The sequence below is a fragment of the Dryobates pubescens genome, chromosome 21 (genome assembly GCF_014839835.1).
Source record: "Dryobates pubescens isolate bDryPub1 chromosome 21, bDryPub1.pri, whole genome shotgun sequence".
Lineage (NCBI taxonomy): Eukaryota > Metazoa > Chordata > Aves > Piciformes > Picidae > Dryobates > Dryobates pubescens.
In genome coordinates this window covers 18,703,477-18,730,881 of record NC_071632.1, presented here as the reverse complement: position 1 = coordinate 18,730,881, position 27,405 = coordinate 18,703,477, and the positions used below count along the sequence as shown (strand labels likewise).

The window sequence follows — 27,405 nt, the reverse complement described above, 5'->3', positions numbered from 1 at the left end:
GGCTGCGATGGGCCCGCGGCCTGCCACTGAGGGAGGCCCCGGGGCAGCACGACAGCCCGCGGCCCTCTCCCAGGCCTAGCCCTCCGCATGCCCGCCGCTGGGGCGCCACGCTCCGCGCCCGGGGCTGCCGGGCCGACTTCGCACCGGGCACGGGGGGCCTCGCCCGTCCCGGCGTGCCCCGCGCGGCCGCCGCTCTGCCCGCCGCCTCTGTGGGCGGAAAAGGGCGGGGCGGGCCGGGCTGCGCTGCCGCCGGCGCCCGGCGCGGGGAGAGGCCCGAGGCCGCGGCGAGGGGCGGGGGGAAGGTGAGCGGCGAATCGGTCCTGGGAAGCGGGGGTTGGGGGGTTCGGGTCCTCTTCTCCAACCCCCAGTCATCTTTTGCGTCCATTGGGATGGGGGGTGACGGGGTGGGGCTGAGCCGTGCCGCTCGCCGTGGCTTGTGCGGGGGGAAGTGGGCCCCGAGAGGCTGGGCAGGGCTCCGATGTCAGGATGTGGTGTCAGAGAAGCAAGATTCGGGGTGCTTGAGGGAGTGTGCGAGGAGGAATGGGCTCTGAGGGGGTGAGTCCGGGATGACCAGGGATGATCTGAGGGCGTGGGATGCCCTGGTAGGGAAGTACGGTTTGAGATGTGCAAGGAGAGTGTGGGGAGGCAGTGAGCGGTCTTGAGGAACATGGGGATGGAGTGGGGATGAGCGAGGATGATGTGCATTTTGGGGTGGAGGTCCTGTACTGTGGTGTAGGATTTGGTGTTTTCTTGGAGTGTTTGAGGGGTGTAGGACAAGGAGGGCTTGGGACCCTGAGGAGGTCTTTGTGTTCTGCTGGGGATGCCTTGAGATGGGCTAGGATAATGTGAGGGTTTGGGTCCTGTGGGGTAGGAGCAGGATTTCAGAGGGTCTGGTTGCTTGAGGAGACTTGTCAGTACCAAAGAGTGGCCTTCAAGGTGTCTGGGTTCGATGGGGAGTATGGAGAAGAAGTGCTTTTGTGGGTTTGAGGCTTCCAGTGCGGAGTTCGGGTGTGTATAACGTGATGAGTGCGATAGGATGCACATGGGAAAGGGTCCTTAGTTACGTGGTGAAGGTTGGTGGGCTTCAGGAGGCTTTTGGATACAGGCTGGAAGGAATGGGTGTGTGTTTGGGAGCAGATAAAGTGGTTGATGTTTCTGAGAGATGAATGTAGCGAGGGAGCTTCACAGCCTTACAAAGTTGTGTGATTGGGGCAAGAGTCAGGACAGAGGCAGTGCAGTGGATGGTGGGATTGAGTGTTGGGTTTTGATTTTCGTGCAACACTCATTATTTCTGGTAATTCATAGGAGTGTGTGTAGACAGGAGGTTTGGGATGGTAAGAATTTTCTACATGCTTCCCTCTGGGGATAAGAATAAAGCCTGTAGGACTTATAGGAGCCTATAGGCTCTTGATATCCCCAAATACTGTTTTAAAAGTTCAGTTGGCATCCTGCTTTCAAATTGTCTTTATTCACTGCTAAATCTGGAGTATGGCTCTTGTTCTGCTCTAGGTCTGTGATACTTGGTCAGCAGCTGCTGTGACCATTGAGGGAGAGCAGGTTTGAAGAAGCAGATGGATACTCTTACTGCAGCCTTAGAAGATGAGAAATTTAACAGCATTTCAGATATTCCTTTTATATACGAGAAGAGGATAAAATCCACCTCATGATTCTGCAGAGAAGTAGTAACAGTCTCTCATGAGCCATGTCTCAACTCTTTTTCTCTTCATGTTGAGACTGAAACCAGCATTTGATCTGCAGCTCTGTTAAATGTTTTGTGTTTCAGTCAACCTGAATCTCTCTGATATTCTTACATCCCACCTGTAGTTGTCTGTGACCCCTTCTGAAGGGAGTCCTTTTCCTCTGCCCAAGGAAAGATGCATTAGGTGCAATAGTTACAGTCATGTATCAAGCTATCCTATCTAAAAAACTTCACAGAGTGCTTCAGGAGTCTCCTAGACTGTGGTAACTTCACTGAAGCTTTCTGCTTTCCCTTCAATAGGAAGATCAGAACTGGACAAAATCATTGGATGTTGTCGGGTTTGAAACTGTCCCGTGTGTCACCTCTAGAAAGAAGGGAAATGTGAACAGGCAGGGAAAGAAGGTGAATGCTTAAGAGAGAGATCTTGGTAACAAGACATCCCTTGTTAGTATTATGCCATTCTTAGAGGGAAACTTCTGCTTTTGGTGGTTAGATGAAATAGTTTCTTGAAGAACAGTACTTTTAAATGTAGTTCCTCTTGTGAGCTCTGTGCTGGTTGGGGTTTGCCTTGGTAGCCTGTTGAGCTGATTATTTTCTACAGACAATGAGGTAGCAGTTTGTCTAGCATTTGGAGATGTCTGGCACTTGTGAACTGAGTCTAATCTTATTTGAAGGAGATTGCATAACAGTGAGGTAAAGTGCAAGAGGTCTGAGTGAGGCTGCCTTGGTAATCCCTACACAGTCACTGGAGAGAGTTGGCTGTTACCTAGGAAGCGAGGGATGGAGGAACTGTGCTTCAGTGAGAACACCCTGAAGGGTCTTGTTTGTGGTAAAGCTGAAAAATGTATTCTGTGTCTACGAGTCTTGCACTAAACAGTTTTCTTCTGAAGTGCTGTTACTTGTACAGATGTTTCAAGTAATGAAAACCCAGGCTTTGTTTACCTCAGTCATAAATTATGACTTGTTCTTCTGAAACAACCACTTAAAGTATTTCTCAGGATTTTGCTTGCCTTGGCCCAGTGAAATAGCTGACCTGACATGATATCATTAGTTCTGGATACAGTACATCTGCTTAATTAAAAGATACAAGTACATTATCAGAGTACTGGGTTTAGTGTTGGGCCCCTCAGAACAAGGACATTGAAGTGCTAGAGTGTATCCAGAGAAGAGCAATGAAGCTGGTGAAAGGCTTGGAGAGCAAGCCTTGTGAGGAGCAACTGAGGTACCTGGGTTTGTTTAGCCTGGAGAAAAGGAGGGTGAGGGGAGACCTTCTGGCTCTCTACAACTACCTGAAAAGGGGTTTGAGCCAGGTGGGGGTCAGTTCCTTTTCCCAAGAAACAAGCAATAGGACAAGAAGAAATGGCCTCAGGTTGCACCAGGGCTAGTTTAGGTTGGCATTAGGAACCATTTCTTCCCCTCGAGGGTTGCAAGCCTTGGAACAGCCTGCCCAGGGCAAGTGGATTCACCATCCCTGAAGGTATAAAAAAGCCATGTAGATGTGGTGCTGAGGGTCATGGTTTATTGGTGGACTTGAAATGTTTGGTTAACAGTTGGACTTGATGATCTTAAAGTTCTTTTCCAATCAAAACAATTCCATGATTCTAAAGTTCAGGAGCTGAGTTCAAAGGACTGCCACGTAAAGTCAGTTGCAGATACTTTGGGCTGCTAATCATATGCAAATTGCAAGAGACTGGAGGAGGGGAGGACAGGTCAGTTTGAAGTGATAAGACCATAGATTCATTTGGTTACGTGCACAGACTGAGCAGCCTGGTAGGTTTTGCTGGTGTGTGTTCACTCGCGGGTGCCATGGCAAGACTGACCTGCGAGGGATTCAGCTCAGAAGGAAAGTGATGTGAGCAGCTGTGCTTTGCCACAGGCACTAAACACCTTCTGATGTGCAAGGTAACAAGAGAAAAAAGAAGAAATTCCAAAGCCACACTGAGGTTCGGTGCCAGAGCAGGTGGGCTGGGAACTGGGGAAAGAGGCAGGAGAGGGATGGATGAGTTCAAGTGATGGGTGGTTGGTGAGAAGAGCTACCTAGAGATGTAGGAACCAGTTGCATGAATTTACTTTGAGGTTTTTCTACCTTCTGTAGTGTTATGTTGGCTCTTGTATCTCTTAGCTAAGCTTGTGCAACATTTCAAATAAACCCCAGAATTACAAATATCTTCTCTCTATATAATTTTTTTTAGCTCCTCAGAAGTCTTTACAGGTGCAGTTCTCAAATCTCACACCTCTGTGCTCTGCTGAGGTGTTACCTACACTGACATTCCTCTGCACTGTAAAGTGGGAGCTGTATAAATAGGACCAGTGAACACATTTCCAGTTGTTGTGCCCTGAGGTCGTGCTCAGCTGCCCTCTGTTGTGATTGGAATTGGAATTGGAATCTTCTCTCTGTAGGGGATGTACCTTTCTATTCTACCTATTTTCAGAAAACCAAAAGGCACCTGAGATGTTTAGTTTACTTGCACTTACAGCTTGGCCCTGTAAGCCTCTTTGGGCAGCACAACTGAAAATTCAAAGGCAGGTAGATTAAAAAAACCCAACAAAACAACAAACAAACACTGAAAATCAAACCTTTTGGATGAACAGAGCAGTGATAGTCTGATAGTATGTGGCAGCAGGTGTGTTCTGCAGGGGAGGAGCACTGAGTCATTTCTCCAGTGAAGTCTGCCATTTAATTTGGAGGTCTGCCTGATGGTGACTGTTACCAGATCTTTCAAAGGAGAGCAGCAAATCCCTCTGATGGGCAGCTGGTATTCAGGGAAAACCTTTTGCCCTGGAGCATGGAGGTTTGTATGTCTTGGCAAGTTGTGTAGCTTTGTATGTGCAGTTGGTTAACTATAGGTGGTGTTATCCCTAGGGAGGAATATATATCACAGGATCCCAGCATGGTGGGGATGGAAGGGACATCTGGAGATCATCTAGTCCAAATCCCCCTCCTAAAGCAGGGTTTCCCAGAGCAGGTGGCCCAGGACTTGCTTTTCTAAGAGAACAAAGTGATGTGCAATTTTGCAGTTCCTCTGACAAGGGATGCTGGCTTTATCATGCTGGCAAATTGCAGCCCTCTGATAGGGCTGAGTTCCTACATGTTATGGGGAAATGATTCCTGTGGAGGAGAAATAAGATCCTCTTAATGCTGCTTGTGGTGAGAACTCAACCTTTGTTAGTCATCAGAGCAGCTCTACGGGCAGAAGAGTTTGTGAATGCCTGAAGTAGAAGAGACTTTGCACTCTTACCTTCTTAGACAAGAAAAGCACTTGATGATGAGACAGGTTTCAAAGAAACTTTGAGCAGCATAATGAACTGTTTGATACAGAGCTGTTTAAATCTGTCATTCCTCTATCAAAAACTGGAGTTCATGCTGTGATTTTTCTTCTTTTTTTTTTTTCCCCCCTAACACTTTGCTTGATTTGCCTAAAGCAGAGTAAATGCCTTTTTTTTTCCTTGTGATAATCACTGAAAGTCTGCTAGTTTAGAGCTGCTTTTGTAGAGGGAGCTAGAAGAACTTAAAAACAGTGCTTGAAGCATCAGAAATATTTTATGTATCATTTCATAGTGTTTTTGAATGCAGCTTGGAATTGATTGATTGTCCTGGTTTGAGTTAGAATAGAACCAATTCTGGTCAGTGATTTTACTTCTCAGCTCAGTTTCTCTTCAGTGATGGCACTTTCTGAAGTTCAGGGCATGTTTGCACAGACAGTGGCTCCTTCTGGAAGTGAGAGCCCTGATATTCAGAGTTACTACCAAGGGTTTGGGTGCAGACTGAATTCACTGCTGAGTCTTGTGTACCATGTTGGGGGGCAGTAAGAGGTGGCACCTGCAGGGAGGAGGGGACCGTTGAGGTGACCCTAAACTGACCACAAGGGATTTCATCCCATGTACAATACAGAATCACAGAATTGTTTCAGTGGGAGAAGACCTCTGAGATCAAGTCCAACCACTGACATAATGCCACCATGGCCGTTAAACCACATCCCAAATTGTCATGTCCACACCTTTCTTGAACATCTCCAGGGACAGTGACTCCCCCACCTTCCTGTGTAGCCTGTTCCAATGCCCAACCACTCTTTCAGGAAAGAATTTTTTCTTAATATCCAACCTAAACCTCTCCTGGCACAACTTGAGGCAACTTCTGTATAAATCTGAGGGATCACCAGGGTCAAGCCTCTTCTTCAGTGGCTGGTGTCTGAGGAAGACTATTTATTCTTCCTTCAGCCCAGGGGCTGTGTGTTCTTGAGACCAGGTCCAGAATCCAGCCCTAACCTTTGACATATCTTGGATAAGAAGATGAGTTGTTTGTCCTCCTTGAGGCAAAATGCTTTGTGGGATTTGCTGGGAAATCTTGCATTGTAACTATGAATGTCTGTACAGGTCATTCATTTTTAAACTGTTCTGTGTGCTTTTCTTTCAGGGCTGCTGCCTTAGCCTTCTAACATCCTGCACTGCATGCTCATGGTATGTCCGAGGGACAGATCTCTTGTGTGCTCTGACTGTACCAGGTAAGTCCCAGTAACAGCTTTTTATGGGAGATTGTGACCTGTTAAAGAGTAAGAAGTTAGAGAAGGCAACTTTTATTCTATATTTAGTCCTAGCTGATTCAGGAAAAAGAGTCTAGCAGGCTAGAATTTATTGTTGTATTCGTGTGTTCTACCAGAAAATCCAATAACTGAACAGTAGTGCAGATGCAGTGTATCAGTGAGAGTCAGCCACTTTCCATCAGTACCTTTCAGGAGTTTGCCAGCATCTTTGATGCTTGAAGTAAAGAAGAAAGAGGGGAAAAGAGTGATTTCTCAGTTAGACATTCCTCTGTTGAGCCCTCTGCCTCACCTTTTTGTCTGAGAGAGGCAGAAAACAGACACAGACATCACCTTTGAGAACGGTTTGATCACCTTTCAGTGGCAGTGGTGCTACAAGAGGTTTGCTCAGTAGCAGCAGTGAATAACCATTGACAGATTTCTTACCTTGACACATTCCTGGCTAGCACATTGGCTTGTAAACAGCATCACATCCATTAACTCCATTTTGTGTTTCATTTTCAGCTTGTCCTCATGAGTACTCCAGTGGAGAATGTCCATGATCTTCTTCGCCTGTGTGGTGCGGGTGAGGGATGGACTTCCCCTCTCAGCCTCCACAGATTTTCATTTCAACCAGGACTTTCTGGAATGCAGGAGGAAGTTAAAGGCTTTGTCCTCAATGCTGGCACATTATCCAAGTCGAGGCACGGCAAAAGGACGTGACCTTAGCATACAGTGAGTCTCTGCTGTCGTTTGGTTGGGCTTTTGTGCTTTGCATTTAGAAATGATTGGCTGGGAATTAGTTGACCTTTAGGTGTATTCTGTGGTGCCTGACTCTGAAATCCCACCATGCATGTCTAGATTGTAACTGCTTCGTTTCTCAGCATCACAGCCACACAGCTCCTACTCAGTTTAGTAAGCATATGTTAAGAATTACTTATTTTAGTTGTAATTTTTTGGTAGCAAATGCTTTATTCTTGAGAGGCAGGACTTGTTACTATTAGTAATTGCAGTATCTTGGACTTCTAAAATAAGCCAGCAATGTGCCCTTGTGGCCAGGAAGACCAATGGAATCCTGAGGTGCATTAAGAAGAGCGTGGCCAGCAGGTTGAGAAGCGTTCTGTTCAATCTCTGCTCTGACCTAGTGAGACCTCATCTGAAGTACTGTGTCTAATTCTGGGCTCCCCAGTTCAAGAGTCACAAGGAACTGCCAGAGAGAGTCCAGTGTTGGCTGCAAAGATGCTGAAGAGACAGGAGCTTCTCAGTGAGGAGGAAAGGCTGACAGACCTGTTTAGTGTGGAGCAGTGTGAGAGGGGATCTTCTTAGTGCCCAGCGAGAGCTGAAGGCTGGGGGACAAGAGGATGAGGCCAGACTCTTCCTTGGTGCCCAGCAACAGGACAAGGGGCAGTGGGCACGAACTGGAATGCAGGAGGTACCATCTGAGCACTAGGAATAACTTCTTTGCTGTGAGGGTAATGGTGCCCTGGAGCAGGCTGCCCAGAGAGGTTGTGGAGTCTCCTTCTCTGAGAGATTCCAGACCCACCTGAATATTTGATCCTGGGCAACCTGATGTGGATGACACTGCTTTAGCAAAGGGGTTGGACTAGATGATCCCCATCAGTTCCTTCCAAACTCCACCGTTCTGTGGTTCCATGGCATCCTAGTGACTGGAAATGACTTGGTCTAAACTCCAAACTCTTCAGTGACTGAGGTCTCACTGTTCTCTCAGGATTCAGCAGTTCTGCTTCTGCCTTGGCTCCCTCGTATGTGCTGCCCACTCCATTTGCTGAATACCAGCAGGGGTCAAGTCCCCAGAAGCTCAGGCTGATGGGTGTGCATTGAGGAGACCTGAAAACAGCCAGCATGGAGAAATATTAAATCTTTGCTCTTATTTATTGGAGAAGAATCTTCTAGTCTTTATTTTAGAAAAGTAGAGTTTCATTCAGAGATGAGAAATTTCACTTACTATTGATTTTAGTTTAGGTTTAAAAGCAGCTTTAGCTGGTGGCTGCATTTCTGCTTAGCAAATATAAGAGAACTCAAAGTAACACTGAGCTGAAATGAAGTTACCTCTTTTTTTGGGGGAGAGGTTGAAGAAAGAAGGTCCATGAACTTGCACTGAATCAATTGGAAAAGCAGAGATTAGCATTTTAATTCCTTATCCCACAAGAGAACTTGTGCCCTTTACTGCTAGCACGTTCTGCTGCTTTTAATATTCTGTGGTCTCTGCATCTATCTGGCTCTGGAATGAGAAAAGTGCAAACAGATCCGTGGCAACAAGGCTATAAATTATTGACAACTGGGAGAAGGTAGTTTTACACAGGCATGGTGTTGATCCTCAGCTGTCAGCTGGGGGCAGAAGGAATTTAGGGAACATGCCCAGTGTAACTAGGCTGTAATGGAGCTAATCAAAACCAGAAATCCTAAGTACACAGTCTAGCAAACACATAAAAATGTGATAAAATAGAAACCACAAATACTTGGGTGTGAGAGGTGACTTACATAAGTAGTCAGGAAAAGTAGTAGAGGGAAAATACAGGGAGAGAATAATTGTACAGCTTCAAAACTTTGGGCTTTATACCAAGTAATTTCTAACAAATGGCTGATCTGTGAGGGCCTTAAGGTTTCCTCAGGCTGCTTCCAGTAGGTACGAATCTGTGATCATGGTGAGGGTTGTGGAAGTTTTGAGTGCTGACATCTGAGCTCAGTGCCCTGATCCCTGTCTGTCTTACTGAAGCCTAGAGGAGAGTGATGTCTCTTATCCTGCTGTACCTGCTTATGTTTTAGTCAGATGAGTGCCCTCTTCAGTTTCCTGGAAGTTTTTGGGCCATCTGGTTGTGGAAACTTCTGCATAAATACGGCCTCAGTGTTAGAGGGACACATTTTGGAGGAGAATTTTTACTGTGCTGTTTCTGATACAAACTTACCTTTATTGCTTATGAATGGCTTAGCAAGAGCAGTGTTTGAATATCTTGGGTTTTGCAAGCCAACAAATCCCTCTTGCTGGTAATATGGAGTTGTCATAGTCAGCAGGAGCAAGGAATTGCTTTCTGTGAGCAAACTTGGGCTTTTTTCAGTTTCTGTTTGTGGAATGCCACTGTGTTTTGTTTCAAGCTCTTCCTGCCTGTCATGTTTGAGAATAGGAATAGAATAGAATAGAATAGAATAGAATAGAATTAGAATAGAATAGAATAGAATAGAATAGAATAGAATAGAATAGAATAGAATAGAATAGAATAGAATAGAATAGAATAGAATAGAATAACCAGGTTGGAAGAGACCTTTGACACCATCCAGTCCAACCTATCACCCAACACCATCTAATCAACTAAACCATGGCACCAAGCACCCCATCCAGGCTCTTCCTAAACACCTCCAGTGATGGTGACTCCACCACTTCCCTGGGTGGCACAATCCAATGGCCAATCTCTCTTTCTGGGAAGAACTTCTTCCTAACATCCAGTACAGAGACAGGCAACAGAGTTAGTGAAGGGTCTAAAGAACTTCTGGGGAGAGTCTGCGTGAGCTGAGGTTGTAGTTCGGAGAACAGGAAGTTGAGGAGCGGAGCCTGAGGGGAGATCTTTTTGCTCTCTACAACTGCTTGAAAGGGGGTTTGAGTCAGGTGAGGGTTGGTCTCTTCTCCCTAGGAACAAATGATAGGAGAAGAGCAAATGGCCTCAAGCTGCTCCAGGGGAGGTTTAGGTTGGAAATTAGGAGAGCTGTCAAGCCCTGGCCCATGCTGCGCAGCACAGTGGTGTAGTCACCGTCCCTGAAGGGAATTAGAAGTGGTGTTGAGGGACATACACCACTAAACAGTGGTAAATTTGACAGTGCTTGATTAATGGTTGGCCTTGATCTGGGAGGTCTTCTCCAGCCTTATTAATTCTGTGGCTCTACAATGAATGATTGAAGTGTTCCATCTACAGGGCCTGCAGGACTGTCACAGTGCTGCAGGCAGCAGGTTTTTTTTTAGCTGTCTCTTCCAGCAGAGTCTGTACATTTTGTTTTGACAGAAAGCACAGTTTGCTTCTCATGTTCAGCATGACTCTTTCACCTCTTTGTGTTGATGTTTCTTTCTCCTTTTCCATTTCAGTTTCCTTTCTTCTGGGGATACTGCCTGCATGGCTATCTGTTCCAGCAGCTACTCCACCATCATGGCGTTTTGCTTCCTGGAGGAGCTTCAGTGGGAATTTGCTGCTTCCTATGACACAACAAGCATCAGTTTAGCTTCCAGACCATATGCTTTCCTTGAATTTGGTTTGTCACTTTATTCTCTCTAGTAGTAAGAATTCTGTGTCTGCTACTTATATGATGCTAAACGATGTCTCCTGGCCAAGGCCTGATCATAAAAATACATCTGTGTATGAGCCTTTAGCTGCATGAGGAGGAGGAGGGGGAGATCTTTTAACTGCATTAAACTATTAGATTATTGGTTTTTCAGTTCCTGAGAGCCCCTGTAATAGACAGACAAAGTGCTGTGTGATTAATAAATAAGCACAGAAGGGAAAAAACCCACATCTCAAACACTTTCTAACTTAATTTAAAGAAATTGTACAAGCAGAGACAGATGGGTGCAGGAAGAAAGGCAGACAGAGTGGATTGTTGTGGGCAGCTTTTCTTCTGGCATTGCTTGGAGTCACAAAATACTTCATAATCATGCCTAGTGTTTCTTTTTTAACCAGATAAAAATGGTTTTCTTGCCAATTAGCAGCTGCTCTACTGAGCCTCACACCTTTGGAAAACACAATTCCCTTGCAGTGAGAGACTCTTTCCTGGGAGAAGATAAAATAATTGCAGTGAGTGAGCTCACTGCTGTCCATATTCCAGTGTTAAGATCATGATTAAATGACTGAGAAATCCACAAGGAGAGCGTATTACACATCTTGGATCTTGGGTGGATTCCCTGCAGGGCATGTTCCTGGCATGATGTGACTTTATACTGTGATCTAAATTGCTCCTTTTGAATTTCTAGCCTCTTCTAACTGCTAAAGGCTCTTCTTAAAGGAAAAAGCAAGATGCAGTTTTTCATTCTTAATTTTATGCTGTATTTTGTTGCTGACTTGTGTGATCTATTTATTTCTTGTATTGTTTTCTTCTTTCTGTGTTTGGATTTAAGATGCACTTGCTGCTTTTTCCTTGGTAATTACATACAATGCACTGTGTCCAGTTCTGGGGTCCTCAACTTAAGAAGGACATTGAGACACTTGAGCCTGTCCAGAGAAGGGCAATGAGGCTGGGATGAGGTCTTGAGCACAGCCCTATGAGAAGCTGAGGGAGCTGGGGTTGCCTTACCTGGAGAAGAGGAGGCTCAGGGGAGACCACCTTGCTCTCTACAGCTCCCTGAAGGGAGGTTGTAGCCAGGTGGGGGTTGGTCTCTTCACTCAGGCAACCAGCACCAGAACAAGAGGACACAGTCTCAAGCTGTGCCAGGGGAGGTTTAGACTGGAGGTGAGGAGAAAGTTCTTCCCAGAGAGAGTAATTGGCCATTGGAATGTGCTACCACTTGAAGCCATGGTTTAGTTAGTCAGGAGGTGTTGGGTGACAGGTTGGACTTGGTGATCTCTGAGGTCTTTTCCAACCTTATTGATTCTGTGGTTCTAATTACAGCATGCTGACTTAAGGTAAAGCACAGGATTTTTCACTGAGGAATGCTTGTGGCACTCTGGATTCTAGCACAACATGCAGTCCTCCTGGGTGCTCTCAAAACTCATACTCCAGCTATCACATCTGTATTGCACCCAACAGCAGGGTTCTGAAGAATATGTGTTATTTTGCCAAGAAATCCTGTTTTATTTCCCTGAGTGTTTGAAATAGCTTGAATTTGCCAATGTCTTTGCACAATGAAACAGGCAGTAGCAGTATATCCACAGTGAGGTAGCTGAGCTCTGGAGGCGTCAGCAGGTTGTACGTGGGCACATTCTCTACTTACTTTCAGTGCAGCTTGGGTCAAAGCAGCAACTGTGTTTGTGGAAAGGGATTTGCTTGCAAGTGGTGTTAAGTTGAAAGGGAGAGATGAGGAAGGGTGACCTACATGTAAAGCTGTGATTTGGACATTGGTGGCATCCCTGTGGGATTGCCCATCAGAGGTGCTTCATGACTCAGATATAGGGGGAACTCATTTATCTGTGCTGGGGTAAAAACTGGCACTTGATGTTATTAAAACACTGTATGGAATTACTTCTCCTGCAGTGGTTCTTTTCAGTGGTGCCCAGTGATAAAACTAGGGCCAACAGGCACAAACTAGAACACAGGAGTTTCCACCTAAACTAGAGGGAAAACTTATTTCTTGTGGGGGCTCTGGAGCAGGCTGCCCAGTGCAGTCTCTTTCTCTGGAGAGATTCCAAACCCAGTTGAATATTGTCATCCTGTGCAGCCTGCTGTGGGTGACCCTGCTTTAGCAGGAGGGTTGGAGGTCCCTTCCAACCCCCACCTTGCTGGGATTGTGTGTCGTTCATGGGTGATTTATGTCTTAACATCTACTCTGAAATACAAAAACTCATTTTCAGTCCACTCTCAGGCAGAACATGGAGATTTAAAGTGTCCTGGAGGGACTGGGTGTAATGTCAAATACCCAGGAGAGGTAGTTTTTTTTTCTCCTAACCAATGATAGAATTTTATTCCTGAAGCTAATAAGAAAAGAAATGAAGGAAGAAATTAAGAATGATCAAAAAAAGAATGCCATGATTTGATTAACAGTTGCCTCAGGCACTTAACTTCTGCAGAGCTAATTGAAGCATGATTTCTATTGTTCCAGATAACGTTATTCAGAAAGTCAAATGTCATTTTAACCGTGTGCCTGCCTCTCAAATCAAGGCCAGCTGGGAGAAGGTTGAGGAGGAGCTGAAGTTCCAGCCCCCAGTTCAGCTGAAACTAGAAGACACGGAGCTGATGAATGGGATGGCCAATGGTGGGCACCCAGGTGTTCATGTGGAGGTTGGTAAGTTACTACTACACAGAGGTGACAGTAGACTTCCTGAACCTAACTGCAAACATCAGAGAAAACCTGCAACAGCAGTGGTTCCCTTCCCTGTTGAGAGAGAGACACATCATGTGTGTGAAACCCAAGGAAAAAGACTAACTTTATGTCCTAGTAAACAACATATGGTCTGTAGATCCTAGCAGGTATGCATCAGAGCCTTCAAGGACTTGTGCTGGTGTCTTTTATTTTCCCCCCTAACCTTAGATGAGCTTCTCTACATGGACAGTTAATTGTGACTGGACTTGGCATTTTCCAGATGGAATTTTCCTGCCTTTCAAAGAGTTGTTTGTTAAATTTTGTCTGACAAAAGAAGCTCCCCTAATGCATTGCTGCTTGGAAACTTTCAGTGCAAGAAACACAATTGCAGTCTGAATCAGAGTTGCTTCAGCACTAAAGAAGGAAAAGATGAGAAGAATATGAGCTGAGGGTGAAACTTAAATTCCCAGACTGTCTGTCATGGGTTGTTCTCTCCTCTTTGCTTTCTCCTTTTACCTTATGCTTTAAAATTTAATGCATTTGACTAAAATTCTGGAAGAGGATATACATCTATATTACAACAAAGCTGGAAGCTGTGCTTCAAGAGAAATAAAACATCTATATAACAACAGGTGCCTGCATAGACAACACATAAAGGCTTGACAGGGGACCTTTTTGTAACAAATACTGACAAAGGGTAATGACTTGAAAGTGAAAGAGGTTAGATCTAGGTTAGGTACTTAGAAGAAATTCTTCACTGTGAGACTGGAACAGGCTGCCTAGAGAAGTGGTGGATGCCCCATCCCTGGATGTGTTCAAGACCAGGTTGGATAGGGATTTACAGTGGAGTGGAATGGAATAGAATGGAATGGAATGGAACAGAATAGAACAGAATTAACCAGGTTGGAAAAGACCTTCCAGATCATCCAGTCCAACCTATCATCCAACACCATCTCATCAACTAAACTATGGCACCAAGCACCCCATCCAGGTTCTTCCTAAACACCTCCAGGGATGGTGACTCCACCACCTCCCTGGGCAGCACATCCCAATGGCCAATCTCTCTTTCTGGGAAGAACTTCTTCCTAACATCCAGCCTAAACCTCCCCTGGCACAGCTTGAGACTGTGTCCTCTTATTCTGGTGCTGGTTGCCTGGGAGAAGAGACCAACCCCAACATGTCCACAACCTCCCTTCAGGTAGTTGTGGAGAGCAATAAGTTCTCCCCTGAGCCACTTCTTCTCCAGGCTAAGCAACCCCAGCTCCCTCAGCCTCTCCTCATAGGGCTTGTGCTCCAAACCCCTCCCCAGCTTTGGTGCCCTTCTCATTTGAGTAACCTGGGCCAGTGGGAGGTGTCTGTGCCCATGGCAGCAGGGTTGTAGCTCTGTGACTCCATGATTTTTTTTTAATCTACTCTTAGAAGTACTAAGCTCTAATTTATTGTAAAACTGGTATCTTGTTTATGTTTGTTAGTCAAAGTCCTACCTACTTCCTCTACAAAGTGAAATCACAGAATCATTTCAGTTCAAAAGACTGAAGATCATTGAGTCCAACTCTAAAAATAGCACTGTCAAGTCCTCCACTAAGCCATGTCTCTATTTTAATTAGCATTAGCATGGCAGTTTAAATGCAGCCAGTGCCATGAGCTTGTATTTCCTCTTTTCTGTTCTTCTTTTTTTCTTTTTTTGGTGTTGTTCTGGGCTTAAGGAACACTAATAAAATTAAGCTCCAGTCTCTCAGTCTTATTGCTTCTGATGGATGAGCTGGAATCTAATTTGACAGAGGTATTTTAAGTTAAATTATAGAGGGGCAGAGGCCAGGAGGAAGAAAAAATAGAATTGCAAACATTTTGCTTGCCAGTGAGTGCTCCTCAGAACTGCACTTGAAGGTTAAATACTTCCCTGGTGTGAGAGGGCTTAGAACTGAACAGTTTCACTGCCAGTAAACATTTGCAAGCTAGTCTGTGTCCACAGATCAAAAATACATTTGCAGCTCCCCCATATCCTTAATTGCTTGCTTTTATTTTCCATCTGGCTTTGTATTTCTGGCTGTTCTCTCTGATCCAACCCAAATACTCTTACAGATTGTTCTGCCTTTATTTTAAGGATCGTGTTTGTGATCATCTGTTTCCCTCAGCTGGAGTCAGCTTTCCTGGCTTGTGTCTCTCTCCTTTCATCATCACCTACCCAGCTGAATCCCACTTTGCTGCTCTAAGTTTAGCTGTGTGGATAGTGTTTGTTCCCATATTAATGTTATTTTTGTTATGGCTCTGCTATATAGGAAACTTCTTGAGCATGTATATGTTGAAGTGTTAATGGTTGCAGGGGAGCAGAATTTGTGTCTCCATTCTGTGGAGAAGATCAATCAATCAATGGATTGCTCAAAACACCAATTTCCTTACATAGTTCTAGCTGGTTTCCTGTCTTCATTTGAGCTGTGTGATCTCATCCTGTGGCTCTTCTTTGAATCACAGAATCACCAAGGTTGGAAGAGACCTCAAAGATCATCAAGTCCCACCTGTCACCACAGACCCCATGACTAAACCATGGCACCAAATGCCACATCCAATCCCCTCTTGAACACCTCCAGGGATGGGGACTCCACCACCTCCCTGGGCAGCACATTCCAATGGCCAGGTACTCTTTCTAGGAAGAACTTTCTCCTCACCTCCAGCCTAAACTTCCCCTGGTGCAGCTTGAGACTCTGTCCTCTTGTTCTAGTGGTGGTTGCTTGAGAGAAGAGGCCAACTCCCTCCTGGCTGCAACCACCCTTCAGGTAGTTGTAGAGAGCAATAAGGTCTCCCCTGAGCCTTCTTTTCTCCAGGCTAAACAACTCCAGCTCCCTCAGCCTCTCCTCACAGGGCTGTGCTCAAGGCCTCTCCCCAGCCTCATTGCCCTTCTCTGGACACGTTCAAGAGTCTCAATGTCCTTCTTAAATTGAGGGGCCCAGAACTGGACACAGGACTCAAGGTGTGACCTAACCAATGCAGAGTACAAGGGCACAATGACTTCCCTGCTCCTGCTGGCCACACTGTTCTTGATGCATGCCAGGATGCCATTGGCCTTCTTGGCCAGCTGGGCACACTGCTGGCTCATGTTTAGGCAGCTGTCAACCAGCACCCACAGGTCCCTTTCTGTCTGGGAGCTCTCCAGCCACCCCAGCCCCAGCCTGTAGCTCTGCATGGGGTTGCTGTGGCCAAAGTGCTGCACCTGGCACTTGGACTTGTTGAATGCCATCCTGTTGGACTCTGCCCATCTGTCCAGTCGGTCGAGGTCCCTCTGCAGAGCCCTTCTGCCCTTGAACAGATCAACATCTAGTATGAAAGGGGCCTGAAAAGTCAGGGCAGTTTTGTCCTTGTTTGGATATATGGGAACAAGAACTTTTATTATCTTTGTTTCTTTATTTTGTACAATTTTTCTTCTGTTTGTTCTTTCCTTTCTTCACTAAACCCAGCCCAATTCTTGCTAGAAAGCCACTAGCATTGTATTCCTAATCAGCATCTATGCAACCCAGATGCTGTTACAAAAGCCTCACCTTGTGTCTGGAGCTGGGCACAGCTGACAAAGCTCTGGAGGGTGGTGTGATGTGTGTAGAGAGGCAATGTGAAGTGTAAGTAGCTTTCTGTGAAAAGGGAGAGTTTTCACATCAGAGCTGGCTCTATGAAGTAGAGCAACTCGTGCTATTCATCTAGTAAGCGTGCTGCTAAATTATGCAGCATTGTGCTCCCCTGATGAATGCTCTCAGCCCTTTGTAGGCACACAGGGAGTCCTTCAGAGTCCTCTTTCAGGTGTGTTTTGAAGATGTCTCACATCCCTGTCTTTTGTGTGCATGTATTGCATTTGATAATGTTTTGAGTCTGATTTCATTTTTCACTCCTGGTGCTGTCTTTATCAGGAGCTTTCAGTATGTGACTCATTGTCCAGCCCTTGTTGTGCCGTGCCTTGAAGAGAGAGGACAAAGTGAGGTGCATTCACATCAGCCTCTGCTAAAGAAACAGAGGCCTCTGCTCATAAAATCCTTTGTAGGCAGAAGTTTCAATTTCTTCATTGTCTGAGGGTGTTTGCACAGGGCTGTTCTGTACATGTTCAGACCTGCAGATCCACAGCCTCCAGAACACATTCTGTGTGTTTCTTGCTCTCTGAAGAGTCTAATCACTTTGAAACCCAATAAGAATTGAATTGTGCTTGTGCAAAATGGTACTGTCTCAGACAAAGAGCAGACTGAGAGGGGATCTTCAGCTGATTGTCCAACCTGACCTGGAATAATTCCAGGGATGGGGCATCTCCTACCTCTCAGGGCAACCTGTGTGTTTTACCACCCTCAGTGTGAAAAAATTCTCCTTTCTACCTAGTCTAAATCTCCCTCTTTTAGTTTAAAACCAGCACCCCTTGTTCTGTAGCAATAAGTGCTGCTGAAGAGATTGTCCCCTTTAAGTACTGAAAGGCCACAAGGTCTCTCTGGAGCCTTCTCCAGGCCAAAGAACCCTTCCCTGGGGACTGAAAGCTCTTCATAGATTGTATAGGATCTTGCAGACTAAGAATTGGCACTTGTGCTTAATAATTATTTGTTTTGAGAGACACTGAGTGCCTTTGATGTAAGCCCAAGAAGAAGCTGTTGCCTTTGTTAGGAAATTTCAGAGAGAGAGAGATGGCTGCAATGCTGCTGAATTTATCCAAAGTAGTAGGAAACTGAACACTTGCATCAATGAATGGACAAACCTGGTTGCACAGCCTCTCTTCAATGTGCTGTTTGGACCTCAGATTCCACTGCATAGCGAAAAAGAGGCCAAGTTGCCTTTAAATGACAGTTACTTGCACCATTTATTTACATGAATGTGTGTCTGACAATAATGTACAGCAATGCCACTTAATGTGACATATATCAAATAGAATTAATACAGCTCCCTTTGCAGCTGCTTTGGAGATGAAATTATGGAGGTGTCAGTGCCTGAGTGCATGCCAGACAAATCAATTACACAGACACTTAGAAAGGATTCTTTATATCCTTGCATTAATTTGTTTTTAACATCCATCTATCAAAATCTCTCCTGAAGGAGATGACACAAGTGTTTTCCTATCTTAGACCACACAGCACTGCAGCACTGAAGCTGTTAGGGTGTTTCATCTGTCACTGAAGTGAAGCCAGAGATGATCTCTGCTGTGTTGCACAGCTTAACTACAGTAGTAAGGAGCTGGCTATATCTGGACAGGAGGCAGAAGATCCTGAGAGCTGGGGAGACCTCATGAGGGCTCAGTCATTCTCTCCTGTATGTTATGGATGTTGGTGCAGGAGAGGTTCATAGAATCATAGAATGGCTTCAGTTGGAAGGGTGGAAGATCAGAGATTTAGTTCAATCCCCTGCCTCCCTCTGGATGAGGTTGCTCAAAGCCTCATCCAACCTGGTCTTAAACACTTTCAGGGATGAGGCGTCCACAACTTCTCCTGGCCACTCAGGATCTGGGTTTGAGCTGCAAATTACCTGTGGTGTTGTTTCTCTGACAGTGTTCTGCTTGTGATGATGCAAGGCAGGGATGAAATGTAGGTGAGTATTTAGGTGTGGTGTCTGTTGCTGAGTTAGTTACCATAGGTAAGGGGGGAAAAAAAAGTAGGTGAGCTTTTGGACTACCAAAAGCCTGAATTAGACTTGGCAGATTCAGAAGTTAAATACATGTTTGTAATAATTGCTTTGACCTTAATTAGGTATCTATCAATTAGATCATGCTGATACATGGCATTTGGGGACTAAGTAGCAGTAGTGGAGAAGGAAATAAATAATTCACTACCTTTGAAACACAGGCAGAGTGGGAGAAGGGGAACTGTAATGCACTGTAAACTGTGGCTCAAAGGCCAGGCCTATAGTAGCCAGTTCCTAGGCCCCAATTTGGGCCATGTTTTATCAGGCTGAGAAGCCCAGAGGTAAGAGCAGCAGTTCTGTGACAGATGTTTTCTCCTCAGTGACTTGCTAGTATCATCATGACAATTCCTACAACAACCGTTCTAGCAGCAGAGCATCAAAATCCTTGGAGGCTGCAGTTACATTCTGGCAACTGCTTCTTCAGGGCACCAAATGCTCTATGGAAACTCTGCAGGTACCTGAAACTAAATTGCTGTTTACCAGACTGAGCCCTCAAACTCTCAGTGGGAAGAAATACTTAATGATCAGTTGAGGAAGAGATAATTGCTGCCTTGCTCTTATGGGTATCAGAAATCCAAGCTCTTAGGGAAGCCTCTAGTTTTTCTACTGACCTGTGAAGAGTGTTAAGTTTGCTAATCTCTAGCAAACAGTTGAAAAATGCCTATGTGCACCATGAAAGATGATGTAAATGGCAAATAGCTCAAGAAAAACTTCTCATGGTTAATCTGATTAAAAATATACTCCAGAACCTTAGTTGTCTGAAGGACTGAGCAGTGTAATGCAACAACAGCAACAAGCAGCAAAGGTGTTTCTGTTCATTGTTTGCCTTCTCTGGAGCAAGCATTTAAAAGCTTTTAAAAACATGTTTAAGACCCACATGAGATGACTGAGTCATTCTCTGTTGAAAGATTCAAAGTAATCATGCAAAGTTTCACTGATGTCTTTCTCTTCTTCTTAAGCCCCTACGTACCGGATGCAGCCTGTGACGCCCCTGGGGATTCTCTCCCTCGTGCTGAACATCATGTGTGGGGCTTTGAACCTCATTCGAGGAGTGCACCTGGCAGAGTATTCATTTCAGGTAACCCTGCTTCAACTGCAGCCTGTAAAGGTGGCAAAGGGAGGGAGTTACTTGGGTACCCAGATGAAGAGTGGCTGCTCTGTTTCTCACTAGAGCATGCTTCTTTAGAATACAATAGAATTAACCAGGTTGGAAAAGACCTTTGAGATCATCCAGTCCAACCTATCACCCAACACCATCTAATCAACTAAACCATGGCACCAAGCACCCCATCCAGTCTCTTCCTAAACACCTCCAGTGATGGTGACTCCACCACCTCCCTGGGCAGCACATTCCAGTGGCCAGTCTCTCTTTCTATGAAGAATTTCTTCCTAACATCCAGCCTAAACCTCCCCTGGTGCAGCTTGAGACTGTGTCCTCTTGTTCTGCTGCTGGCTGCCTGGGAGAAGAGACCAACCCCCACCTGGCTACAACCTCCCTGCAGGTAGTTGTAGACAGCAAGAAGGTCTCCCCTGAGCCTCCTCTTCTCCAGGCTAAGCAACCCCAGCTCCCTCAGCCTCTCCTCACAGGGCTGTGCTCCAAACCCCTCCCCAGCTTTGTTGCCATTCTCTGGACACCTTCCAGCATCTCAACATCTTTCCTAAACTGAGGGGCCCAGAACTGGACACAGGACTCAAGGTGTGGCCTGACCAGTGCTGAGTACAGGGGCAGAATGACTTCCCTGCTCCTGCTGGCCACACTGGTGCTGATACTTGCAGGATGCCTGTAAAAGGCTTCCACAAGAAGTCTTTTGTTTGTCCGGGGAATGTACAATCGATTACTCACCTACTAGACCTCATGTGTCTTCTCATGGATCACAGCACGTGTGGCTTCTTGTGGATCACAGCACATGTGGCTTCTTGTGGATCACAGCACACTGCATTTTATTCTTTTCTAGGGAGATTAAAACCTGAACAAATATTTTTATCTTGCTAGGCTGGATTATTTATTCTCCCCTCCCTTCTTCCCTCTTTCCCTCCATTCCTCCCTCCCTTCCCCGCTCCCTCCCTTCCTCCTCCTTACCCCTCCGGTCTTGTACTTTGTTCTAGATGCTTTTGTGTAAATTTTTATAAACAAATGTGAGACTATAAACAACTTTTAAAAGGAAAAGGGAAAAACCAGTGTCCTTATGATACGGTGACACAGTTTTATTTAGCAGGAATTGTCACATAAGCCTCAGTTCTTGGTGTCTCGTTCAGTGATATTGAGCTTGCTGCTTAACACTGTTACAGTCAATCAACATAAATAAGGCTGAGAGGCACTTGATGAAATAGAATGTTCTAAAATATCAAGCAGTACTTGCTAAAAGCTGTTGCTGACATAGTTGTCACTTCTTTTAATCCAAACAGGAGGACCATGAAGGAATTGGGAACGTGATTGCTTTTTTCCTACCTTTTCTAGCCTGTGTTTTACAGGTAGGTTAACTCTAAATGAAAATGCTCTCTGGTTATTTTATGCTATAAAAATACAAGACAAAATACTTCTCAGCTAAGCAGGGGAACAGTTTGGGTTTTATTACCCTGCCTACCACTGAGGTATTGCAGTGAGGTGGCAGAAACAGAGTTAAAGCCACGGTTTAACACTTGGCAAACTGCAGTTAGAAGTTTTGCTCAGTGTGATTAAAAAATGTCCTAACCCCCAGGTGGGTTTGTTCCCTAAAGGGGGAGACATGATGGCTTCCTGGCAGTGGCAGATTAGTGATGGACTTCTGTAGCATAACCCCCTTGAAAGGCCAAGCAAATAGAAGATATTCTAATTTACATCAAATTTACATCAGCAGATATTCCAATTTACAAACTATTCTTAATCCTTGAGGCAAATGTGGTTCCTCACTTCCTTGGATAGATTTTTTACATCTATTTTTTACTAATGGATTGTTTTCTCTGACCTCCTGGTGCAGATTGAGGAAAATACTGTATGCTCCAAAGGGATTGTTCTTCAAAGGTTCTTTAAGTGCTTAACCCAGTGGTCCACAACCTTTAAACTGAGGGCAAAATGTTTGTCAAGTCTGCACCTTGTAGCCTGTCATCCTTGGAATCTGCACTAGCTGGGTTAGTGGTTGGCAGAAGGAATAACACAGTGCCTGGGGTGTTGTCATTGCTTAGTACTGTTGCATTTGGCTCATAATCTGAAGATTCCATCTATGGTACTTAAAACCTGCAGGGAGGCTGGTTTATTGTATCCTTAAAGACACAATTTAGTGTCTTTCAGCCTTCTTACAGTTCTGCTTATGGCAGAGCTCTAAGATGTTAATTTGTGTCTCAGTACCAAGTGCACTGTTGTTCTTCACAAAGAAAGGCTCTGTCCTGCTTGTTTCCAGTTAGTACCTGAAGCCAGAGAAGCTAAACCAGGGAGTTCTCTCTTATCCATTTGATCTATAGCAGTCATCTTCACAAAATGCTTGTGCATAAATGGAGCTCAAATGTGAAGTGTTTTCTGCAGACTGATCTCTCCTTGTGTCAGCAGCACAGTTGGAAGCTGTGACCTTCAGTGAGAAATCATGATCTGTTGCTGCCTGAGTTAAAAAAGTAACTCTTCTGCCAGCACTTTTAGTTTCCTCCTGTAAGGGTTGTTGCTTTTCACACATGCTCAGCAAGTGGATTCCACCTGCTCTTCAGTTTAAAAAGAACCCCCCCCCCCCAGCTAAACCTGTTAACAAAAATGATGGTCCTTCTACCGAGTCTGCAGTGAAATCCTCAACCTATCCCAAGAACAAATCTGGCAGAAGCAGATTTGGGGTTGCTGTCCTGAGCCTTTGTTTTGCAGAAATCCATGGTGGTTTTGGAAAGCTGCTTCAGCTTTCAATCTCTTTTTAATCCAGGCTGAGACATGCAGGAGGAACACCAGTTGTGCAGACAGACTTCCAATTTCTCTGCTTACTCGGAAGGGTCTGGGTTGAGGTCACCACTCCAGCTATTTGGGGAGGGTTTTTCAACACAGCAGTGAAAGGGAAGCCTTGAGCTTCTCAGTGATCACTGCAGTGAACAGGCACATCCAAGCAGCATGGATTTTTATATGAGAAAAGGCTGAGAGAACTGGAGTTATTCAGCCTGGAAAAGAACAGACTGAGAAGGGATCTTCTCTATGCTGATCAATAGCTAAAGGGTGAGGGTCAAAGAGGGTGGGGCAAGACTCTCAGTGGTGCCCAGTGACAGAACAAGGGGCAGTAGACATAAATGTAACACAGGAGGTTCTGTCTGACCATGAGGAGAAGCCTCTTTGGTGTGAGGGTGCTGGAGCCCTGTCCCAGGCTGCCCAGGGAGGTTGTGGAGTCTCCTTCTGTAGAGAGATTCCAAAGCCACCTGGGCATTTTGATCCTGGGCAAGCTGCTGTGGCAATGTCTCAGACTGGAGGTGGTGGTGTCACTGTCCCTGGAGGTGTTCCAAAAGGGATTGGATGTGGCACTTGAAGCCATGGTTTAGTAGTCATGAGGTGTTGGGTGACAGGTTGGACTTGATGATCTCTGACCTTATTGATCACCTTATTTTCCAACCTTATTGCTTCTATGAATGTTGTTGAACTAGATACCTCCAGAGGGCCCCTCCAACCCTCAGCATGATAGGGTTGTGGTATGTGCCAGCAGTTCCCAGCTGTGTCTTGTGTCTATTTGTACATGGCTGAATGCTAACACTGTCTCTCTGGTCCTTTTGCAGTGTTACTTGTACCTCTTCTACAGCTCAGCAAGGAAGGTGAAGACATTTGTGCTCTTCTTCTCCATCTGCTCCTGCAACGTTTACCTCTATGGGTTACGGAACCTCTGGCAGATAGCTTTTCACATAGGAGTAGCCTCTCTTTCTTCTTACCAGATACTGACAAGGCAGCTTATGGAGAAACAGCCTGACTGTGAAGTATGAAGAAGACTTTGGGTTTGCTACTTTATTTTTACAACCCCTTTTTCTGTTTGTATGAAACTGACCCAAAATAGCTTGGGATATTTTTAAAGATCCCTGACGCCGATGATTGCAAGGAGGAGACTGCAGAGCAACTTGAAATGAAGCAGGACACTGTAATCATGGCAAACAGCCAGTGAGGAACAACCTTCTCCTGCAGAATGTGGCTGTGTTTCACCTGGCATGTGGCAGCTGGGCATGGCAGATCTCACCAGGTGTCATCTTGCTGGTTTTTTTCCAGTGGCACCCAGTGACAGGACAAGGGGTAGTGAGCACAACCTTGAATGGAAGAAGTTCCATCTAAACATCAGGAGGAGCTTCTTAAAGGATGGCAGAGCACTGGAGCAGGTTGCCCAGAGAGGTGTTGGAGCCTCCATTTCTGGAGGCATTCAAAACCCACCTGGATGTGGTGGATGTTAGGTGAACCTTCCTTGGCAGGGGGATTGGTCTCCATCTCCAGAGGACACTTCCAACCCCTACCACTCTGTGACAGGGGGAGGTTCCCCTTACCAAACCCAGGCTTTCACTCCTTGACTATCACCATCCAGGCAGCATTTTGCCATTTGTTTTACTGGCTATGTAACAGTCCAGCAGCTCAGGATCTTGTCCTGCCAATGCTTTGGAAGATGTTAAAGTTGTGGAGAAAACTGAGGGCAGACTGGTGGGTAACATTTTTGCCTCTAGACTTTGCTAAGCATTAAGAGATTACTGGTAAGGGAAGGAGTTTGCCATAGTTAGATGAGCTCAGTGTCAGTGGGCAAAATTGTTAGGACAGGCTTCAGGGTGATTTTTCTAGGTTTTGAAGGAAAAGAAAAGCCTTGGCTCTTTAAAAAATCATAAATACTCTAAATATCTCCTGGCTAAACAGTGCATCATGGTGAAGTGTGTGCTCACTGGTTAATTGCAAACATGCTTGGGGCAGCATAAAATAAACCAAGTGAATGGAAGTGATTTTTCAGCTCAAGTGGCCTCTGTTTCCTTGGCTAAGGTCACTCTTTGTATTCCATGTTTGCTTGGGCTGGGTGGATAATAAATCCTCCAGGCCTGCTTGTGGCAGCCAACTAACTCCTTCGTCTTGTGAAACTAGAGGTATAGCTGGGAAGTGGAAGCCCATTTCCAGTAATGGAAAGTGAGAGCAGGTTCTCTTTATTGCATAAACCACTTTCAGTTAATGGTGTTGAGTTCTTGCACCAAGAATTTATGAGTGTGCACTTCTGAATGTAGTCCTTAAGAGCTGAAATCCTTAACCTCTGCTGCTCTGGGTGTTCTTGTACCTCATGTGTTGAGGTGCATATGGGCATTTTAGAACACACAGGAATAATTGAGGTTGCCTGCTTAAAAGAAAAAGCATAGCTGTCCTTGAAGGGTTGTAGAGCCTCAAAATGAGCAGGTGTAGAGGTTTCTAGGTGTGGTGTTGTGGAAGTATGGTCCTAGATTTTCTCCTGTTTTTACACAGGAAGCTGGTTTCTGGTTGCCCCATTTCTTTCAGCAGGTATCTCTCACCAGAGGTTCATTTTCCTCTCCTATAATCTCTACCTTTTAGTTGCTGTAAAGAGGTTAACAGGATGCAGAGCTGCCTTCCTGAGTCTGCAGAATCACTTAACAAAATGACTTTCTTGCCCCTCAGTGAATTTTCCTGATAGCTCATGCTGCAAACACGGTTAGCAGCGAGCTGCCAGACCAGGGACCTCTGGTGCTGTAACTTGGAAGTGCTGCTGTGCTGCAGCCGATTGTAGCAACCACAGCGACAGGCAGCCTGTGAGACATCAAGAGACCTGGTACCAGAGATTTTTCCTGTAGTAAAATGTGGGTATTTCTCTTCCACCTCATGTCAGCCCATTTACTCTAATGGTAGCAGAATGAAACTGTAGGAGCATAAGGAAAAACCTTTCCTGTGAGGGGGCTGGAGCCCTGGAGCAGGCTGCCCAGATAGGTTGTGGAGTCTCCTTCTCTGGAGAGATTCCAAACCTGCCTGGGCATTGTGATTCTGGGCAACCTGCTGTGAGTGACCCTGCTTTAGCAGGGGATTTGACCAGCTGATTCCAGAGGTCCTTGTCAACCCTCACCATGCTGGAATTCTGTGAGGAATACTGCAGTAGGAATGACAGGGGAATATTGTAGCCATCCAGTTCAGGAAGCAGCTAGAGCTGTGTGCCATAAGGGAGCTGTTCTGATCTAAGGAGTGGATTAAAGTTGTTTGTCATTACCCCAGTTTTCTGCCAGAGTGTAAGTAGAGAAATGAAGCCAGAACTCCACCAGTGTCCTTAAGACACCCAGATGACCCCACCCCAGGTGGGGGTGGGGATGGCTATTACTGACAAGCTTTATGTTGCCATGCTGTTCAGCCCCAGTTCTGCTTGATGGTGTGACCCTTTTAGCTTCCATCTGGCTAAAGAGCCCAAAAGAGATTTGATGTATGCTTGGACAAAGCTGGCCTGGTGATACCTTAAGGCAGGCAGAGCATTTAGAGCCAGGGCAGGGACCATTATCTGCCTTTTATTCTTTATCCTTCAGTTGAGCTGATAGGAAGAAACTGTAATGTTCCAGCTGCTTCCTGAGCATCTGTTTGCTTTAGCACAGAACAAACACATCCCCATGCCAGGTGATGCTAGCAACAGCTCTACAGCAAGAGTGGTGGAACAAGGTGTTTGGATAGCTTGTGTAATTAACCTAATTAGAGTGGATGGAGATTAAGTTCACTTTGGTTTAATGTTTTTCCTGGAAATGTTTCTGTAAAATCAAACAGAACCAGTTGGTTCCTTTCCACCTCTGTGTTAATTTTTGTGCTTTGTGGATTAGGTGGAGGATGGGGCTAGATCTGTCCTACAAAGTGAGCAAAGCTCTGCTTTACTGTTCATTCCTTTTCAACCTTTTCAATCTTTCCTTTTTTACTTCCCCTGTAATATAGAATAGAATAGAATAGAATAGAATAGAATAGAATAGAATAGAATAGAATAGAATAGAATAGAATAGAATAGAATTAACCAGGTTGGAAAAGACCTCAGAGATCATCAAGCCCAACCTATCACCCAACACCATCTGATCAACTAAACCATGGCACCAAGCACCCCATCCAGGCTCTTCCTAAACACCTCCCCTGATGGTGACTCCACCACCTCCCTGGGCTGCACATTCCAGTGGCCAGTCTCTCTTTCTATGAAGAACTTCTTCCTAACATCCAGCCCAAACCTCCCCTGGCCCAGCTTGAGACTGTGTGCTCTTGTTCTGCTGCTGGCTGCCTGGGAGAAGAGACCAACCCCCACCTGGCTACAACCTCCCTTCAGGGAGTTGTAGAGAGTAATGAGGTCTCCCCTGATCCTCCTCTTCTCCAGGCTAAGCAACCCCAGCTCCCTCAGCCTCCCCTCCCAGGGCTGTGCTCCAGACCCCTCCCCAGCTTTGTTGCCCTTCTCTGGACACCTTCCAGCATCTCAACATCTTTCCTAAACTGAGGGGCCCAGAACTGGACACAGGACTCAAGGTGTGGCCTAACCAGTGCTGAGCACAGGGCAGAAGGACTTCCCTGCTCCTGCTGGCCACACTCTTCCTGATACCTGCAGGATGCCATTGGTCTTCTTGGCCACCTGGGCACACTGCTGGCTCATATGTTTAAATCATGCTAAGGAATCTCAGTGGGTTAATGGATGTGTATTAGC

The 27,405-nt window shown here is 45.5% G+C and overlaps 1 protein-coding gene across 1 annotated transcript; it reads left to right on the top strand.

Annotated features, from left to right (window-relative positions):
- Window positions 1–209: 209 nt before the first annotated feature.
- SEC22C (SEC22 homolog C, vesicle trafficking protein) lies at window positions 210–26,753 on the top strand. The gene is made up of 8 exons (XM_054171325.1): window positions 210–302; window positions 6,114–6,201; window positions 6,742–6,951; window positions 10,310–10,473; window positions 12,971–13,153; window positions 19,765–19,883; window positions 21,212–21,277; window positions 23,516–26,753. Exons 3-8 carry the CDS (start codon window positions 6,770–6,772, stop codon window positions 23,714–23,716), a joined length of 915 nt encoding a protein of 304 aa, XP_054027300.1. The 5' UTR covers window positions 210–302; window positions 6,114–6,201; window positions 6,742–6,769; the 3' UTR covers window positions 23,717–26,753.
- Window positions 26,754–27,405: the final 652 nt, after the last annotated feature.